Source organism: Nothoprocta perdicaria, unplaced genomic scaffold (assembly GCF_003342845.1).
Source record: "Nothoprocta perdicaria isolate Ctin4 unplaced genomic scaffold, notPer1 scaffold_317, whole genome shotgun sequence".
NCBI lineage: Eukaryota > Metazoa > Chordata > Aves > Tinamiformes > Tinamidae > Nothoprocta > Nothoprocta perdicaria.
The window spans coordinates 706,313-712,113 of NW_020455552.1; the positions used below are offsets into that span (position 1 = coordinate 706,313).

Consider the following 5,801-nt stretch of genomic DNA (forward strand, 5'->3'; position numbering starts at 1 on the left):
GTCCCCATCCTTGCAGCCCATATCCCTTCCCTGCAGGACCTTCCGGGGAGCGGGAGCATGGATGGGAAAGGCGAGCGCCTGGTTTCCTGCTCTGCAGCCTCCCCACCTGTTTCCTTCCTTCCTTCCTCCCTCTTCCTCCTCCTCCTCCTCTCCAGTGTGTCCCAGCTCTGCTCTGTGGGGGGAAGCCCCCTTCAATAGAGCCGCGGCGGGGGGGGACACACCCCAGCAGAGGGCTGCAGCCCCCAGGCCCTTTGCCAGGCAGGAAGATGCTCCGGGGGCCACAGGATGCGCAAAGCGGCTGCAGCGGGTGCGATAGGGGCTGCAGCGGGGGGACATGCAGCATGTCCGCCCGCTGCTCCAAGCCGGGGAATGTGGGCAGAGCTGCTCCGCGCCAGCGGCAACGGGTCCTGCCCGGCCAGCGCTGCCGGTGCCCGCGGGGACCCTGCCTGCCGAGCCCACCCGGGGGGCTGCGTGGGGGTTGCTGAGCCTGGCTCCTGCAGCCAGCTCCCCAGCAGCGGCACCTGCTTTGGGTCACGGGGCTCTGTTTTTAACGGGTTCCACGAGAAAGGGCCCTGCGGGCTCCCTCGGAGGCGCCCAGCGGGCCGGGCGCCCATGTGGAATCGGCCCTGGGTGTGCGGGGGGGCTGATCCGGGGGACCCGTCACGGCGCCTGGGGGGCTGTTGCTCTGGGAYGGCTCCTGCTCCCGACTTGGGCTCTGGGAGCCGCCTGGCAGTGGTCACGGCCACCCCCTCGATGGGGTGTCGGGATCCCGCGTGCCGGGGGGGACGAGGGCCCGCGTGGGCAGAGCGGCACAGAGGGCCCCTTTGTGCCGCGTGTGGGCGGCCGGCCCGGCGGAGGGCGGCTCCGGGGCCGCGCTCGGTGCACAAGGGCTCTGTCCTGCTCCGCTTGCAGCTGGAGGGGACGCTGGACCTGGCCGAGCGGCGCCGCATCCGCTCGGCCATCCGGGAGCTGCAGCGGCAGGAGCTGGAGCGGGACGAGGAGGCGCTGGCATCCAAGCGCTTCCGCTCGGAGCGCGGCAGCCACCGGCAGGACAACAAGGAGAACTGGCTGCGGTGAGAGYGGGGTCCCCGTCCCGAGCCCGGTGCTCCCCATCGCAGGGTGCYGGGTGGGTGGGAGCCGCACAGGAAGAGCCTGGCGCGCGGGGCCCCTGGGATGTGACGAGCCGCTCCGCTGCCCTCCGCCCCGCGCAGGTCGCAGCAGCTGGAGGAGGAGCAGCAGAAGGCCCTGGCCTCCCTGTCCCAGCAGCTCGAATCCATCTCCGACGTGGAGGAGCTGACCAAGCTGGTAAGTGCCCTGGGCCTGGGGCTCCGGCTGGGGGCTGCTGCGCGGAGCCTGCTGCCCGTGGGGCGTCCCAGCCGCTCCTGGGGACGCTCAGCCCATGTCCCGTGTCCCGACCGGGTCTGTCCCCGTGCAGCTGCGGGGGGCCAGCGAGTAYGAGGAGCGCAAGCTGATCCGCGCTGCCATCCGCAAGCTGCGCGCTGAGGAAATCGAAGGTGAGGAGCCCCACGCGCCCCAGCGCAGGCGGCCGYGGCCCCAGGCCGCCCCGTGCCCACGGCTCCTGCCCGCTTCCCGCAGCGGCGGCGCTGGCGGGGAGCGCGCGGAGCAGCCGCACCAGGGACGCGGAGCCGCCGACTACAGCAGCGGAGAGTGGCCCGAGTGGGGAGCGCGCGCGGGCAGCCCTGCCCGGCAGCCGCGACGGAGATGCCGCCGAGCGCCCCGCGCACGATGCCCACACGGACAACAGCCGGCAGCACCAGGACGAGCCGCCCGTCCCGGCCGTGGGCACCGAGAGCAGCCCCAGCGGCGACGCCGACGCGCCGGCGGCTCTGGAGGCAGCCGCAGCCGGACGCCCAGTGAGTGCCGGCTTCGCTGCAGCATTCCCTGCTCCTCCGCGAGGTTCCTTGTCCAGGGCTGGAGGGGATGCGCTGTGCCCAGGATGCTGTGACCCCCCTGCCTGGGGCTGGACAAGGGGTGGAAGGGGCTGTGAGGAGCAGTGAGGGTGGGATGTGCCGCGGGCACAGGGAATGGCGGGATCTGCGGGATCCTTCCCTGCAGTGGCTCCCTTGGGGCTGTGTCCTTTGGGCAGCCCCGCTGCTGCCCGCCCCGGCCCCGCTGCCCCCCCAGCCCCTGCTCCCACCCTGCTGCTCGCCTGGTGCCTGGAGGTGCCGCTCTCCAGCCGGGCAGGAGGAAGGAGCGGGACCCGCAGCACCCGGAACCCGGCCTTCCCTACCGCCACTACCTCATCCTCCTCTTCCTCCCCGCCGGGGTCTGCTGCTGCTGCCGCCCTGCCGAGGCCCGGTGCCCCTCGGGTAGCTCTGAGCAGCTCTCCCTGCCTCTCTGGCTTATCCGCTCCTTGGAAAGCGGGGACAGCGACCCTAAAATYGGCACCCAGGACTGGGGTGGTAAGCCAGCCTTCCCCCGTGCGCTTGCTGGGACCCGTCCCCTCGTCACCTCTGCACTGGTCCCTGCGGCTCGTGCTGCTCTGGGGTTCATGCCGGGACCTCTTGGTCCCCTCGTGGAGGGGCTGCCCCTGGTTTTGCCACCGTGACGTGCGTGGCCGCAGGCTCCGGGTGCCCCTGTGCTGTGACAGGGACGTGGGCAGAGGAAGGCGGGGGCACCTGGCGCCCTCTCTGCTCCCATGAGCCCGGGTTGGGCCGGGCAGGGCCAGGCCGACACGGAGCCATGGGCCGGGCTGGGCATCGGTGCTGCCCCGTCCTGGGGCTGCGCTGCCTCTTTGGGCTCGGGACGCYGCCGTCGCTGCGCAGGGACCATGTTCTCCACCCGTTCCTGGCGTTGGTGYTGGAGAAGGCTGGGAAGGGGCTGCCTGCAGGGCGAGGGCAGGAAGGCGGCAGCGCTCCGGGCTCCTGGTGCTTCCCCTGGTGCTTGCCCCCTGGAGCCGGTCGGGAATGCGGAGCGCCCGGAGAGGCCTCCGCAGCTGGCAGCACCTCCCGACCTGGGCGCAGGCTCTTACAGATGCACCTTGTGCCTGGAGGTGCCCCGGGAAGGGAGGAGGGTCCCTGGGGGTCGCACGGCCCTGGTGGTGTGGCCGGCCTGGCSCTCACTGCCTGCGCTCCCCAGGGAYGTGAGCGAGGCAACGTGGAGGAGCGGGAGCACGTCCGCACAGAGAGCCCGGAGCCGCAGAGCGCCCCGCAAACACCCGGCGCCCGCGGTGAGTGCACGTGGATGGATCCTGCTTCCCGCGGGGAAAGCCCTGCCCGCCTTCCGGGATGGGGCAGTGTCAGAGGACCCTGTGGCAGGGCTGGGAGGACGGAGAGYGCTGCAGGGGCTCTGGGAGCGGGCAGGGGAGCTGGGATTCTGCCCGGGGCGCTGGGCTGGGAGCAACGTGCAAGCGGCTTGGGGCTTCCTCTGAGGAGCTTCTTCTGTGTCCCGTAGATGCAGCCTCGGGGACCCTCGTGCTCCTGGATCTCCAGCAGGTCCCAGAGGCCTGTCCTGGTGCTGGGCCAGAGCCCGAGGAGGTGGTCGAGGAGCTGGCGGCTCCGGCTGCCCTGCGGTACCAAACTTGGGAGGAAAAGGGCCCGGAGCGGCCGCGCACGGAGCGAGACCCCGTGGCAGAGCAGCCGGAGGCCCCGCATGGCACCGGCACCCAGGAGAGCTCCCGCCCGGAGCAGGCGCCCCCGGGAGCGCCCTGCGCCCTCAGCCAGGCCAGCCAGGTACCGACAGCGGCTGCGCGAYGCCGGGTTCGCGGGGCAGCCCGGGCCGGGCACCGGGGGCCCCGCAGAGCTCTGGCCACAGCGAAGGCGCCCGGCAGCTCCCCTCGGCCCCGGGCTGCTCCGCGAGGCCTCGTGCCAGCCGCTGTCGCGGGGCTCAGCGCGCCCGGGTGCGCGGCGCGGCCGGCTGCCCGCTCAGCGCCCTGTCCCCGGCCCTCCCGCAGTTTGTCGTCTGCGTGAGGGGCCACGTGCCGCCGGGGAACCCTCCTGCGCAGAAGGCAGCAGGTGAGAGCAGTCCTTGCGAGGGAAGTGGGGCGGCGCGTGGCGCGTCCCCCCCGCCGGGCCGGTGCCGCCCGCTGCCGCCGAGCGGGCAGCGCAGCGCCGCGCAGGAGGCGTCCCCAGCAGAGCCAGCCTGGGGACGCGACTTGTGTCCGCACGGGCTGCGGGATGGAGCGGCAGGATGGGGTCAGCCCAAAGGCTTTCCGCACTGACCCGTCCGCCTTGCCCTGGCCGCTGCGGTGCCCGCCTTGGCCCGGCAGAGTGGGGTGCCGGGCGCCGTGTTTACATGTCCCCCCGCTCCTGCCCTCCTGCCGCCGGGCCATGAAAGGGAATCCGTGCACACACCAAACTCCGGCCTTTTGCATTCTTCATCCCAATAAGGCCGGGAGCAGCGCGCGGCGCTGCCCCATCCCCCCGGCCGCACGCGGCCTGCCCGGCACCGCTGCCGTGGCCGCCGGCAGCGGCCCTGGGCTGCCCCCGGGAGCGCCCGGCCCTCCTGCCGCCGGGGCTCCTGCCGGGGCGCTGCGCCCTGCACCCAGCCGTGTCCCCTGGGTCCGGTGGCTTGGGAAGCCGCGGCGTCCAGCGGGAGCTCTGCCCCAGCCACCCCTGCCCTACTGCTGCCCCCAGGGCAGGGGCCACGGCCGCCCCCACGTGCACCCCTGTGGACCCCAGCTGGAGCCCCCTGCCCGTGCCCACCTGATGTGACACCGGCACCCCTTGTTCTGCTACCTACCCCCGTGTCCTGGCACTGGGCCCGGCTGCCCCCGGCCGCCCTGCCCCTTGCTCCCGTGCTGTGGGGTTTGGCGCCGCAGAGCGGGGCCCTCTGCTGAGCCGCGGGCTCTGGGGTGCAGGGTGGGGGTCCTGGGTGCCCCGCTCTGCAACGCGGGGGTGACCCCGCACAGCCTGTGGGCGCACATGGGATTGGGAGGCCGGCAGCGCTGCCCGGCGCTGCTCTGACCTCCCGCTCCCCTCGCCACCTTCCTTGCGTGCCCGCAACTGTCCTGTCCCGTCCCCTGTGGCAGCAGGTGCCCGGCGCGGAGCGGGGGCCCCGTCGCACCCCGACACTCACCCGTGGCAGCAGGAGCCGTCGCCGCTGCGCCCAGCTGGCCGCGCAGGTGAGGGCCCCGTGCCGGTGCCCGCTGCGCGCTGGCGCCCTGCGCCGCCGGGACGCGGSGAGCCACGTGCACCGCCGGGACGTGGGGCTGCTCTCCCTGCTCGCGGGGCCGCTCTCTGCAGGGAGGGGGGACGAGTTTTGCTCCCTCGTCCCTCCAGGGCCTGTCCCTCTGCATGCGATGACGGGCGCTGCTGCACGGAGCCTGTCTGAGGGTGCTGCAGGGGCACCCGGGGGGGCCGCGGGGGCTGCGGGGCCGGCCCCAGCAGACAGCGGGGGGGCTGCAGGCACTGTGGGGGTCCCCAAGGAGGCCGCRTGCACCGTGGTCTGCCCTGGCTGCGCAGCGGTGGCTGCGTGCACTGCAGGAGCCCCACATGCAGCCGCATGCATTGCAGAGACCACATGCACCGCGGGGGATGCTGGGGGGGGGGGGCTGCATGCACCGCAGGGGACCCCAAAGAGGCCACATGCACCCCGGGGAGGCCACATGCACCGTGGGGAACCCTGGGGGAGCTGCATGCACTGAAGGGAGGCCACATGCATTRTGAGGGACTCCGGGGGGGCTGCATGCACCGTGGGGGACCCCCAAGGAGGCTGTGTGCACTGCGGAGAGGCTGCGTGCACCGCGGGGACCCCGAGGAGGCTGCATGCACCCTGGGGAGGCCACATGCACCATGAGCGACCCTGGGGGGCTGCATGYGCCGCAGGGGGGGCTGCATGCA

The 5,801-nt window shown here is 73.4% G+C and overlaps 1 protein-coding gene across 1 annotated transcript in view; it reads left to right on the top strand.

Moving 5' to 3' along the window:
* The first annotated feature begins 753 nt into the window (after positions 1-753).
* Positions 754-5,801, top strand: part of SMTN (smoothelin) — a 15,987-nt gene continuing 10,939 nt past the window's right edge. The window contains exons 1-7 of the mRNA XM_026042902.1: positions 754-1,073; positions 1,212-1,305; positions 1,436-1,514; positions 1,597-1,874; positions 3,100-3,190; positions 3,415-3,692; positions 3,914-3,974. Of these exons, the coding sequence (XP_025898687.1) occupies positions 754-1,073; positions 1,212-1,305; positions 1,436-1,514; positions 1,597-1,874; positions 3,100-3,190; positions 3,415-3,692; positions 3,914-3,974 (1,201 nt within the window). The remainder of the gene's footprint in view (positions 1,074-1,211; positions 1,306-1,435; positions 1,515-1,596; positions 1,875-3,099; positions 3,191-3,414; positions 3,693-3,913; positions 3,975-5,801) is intronic.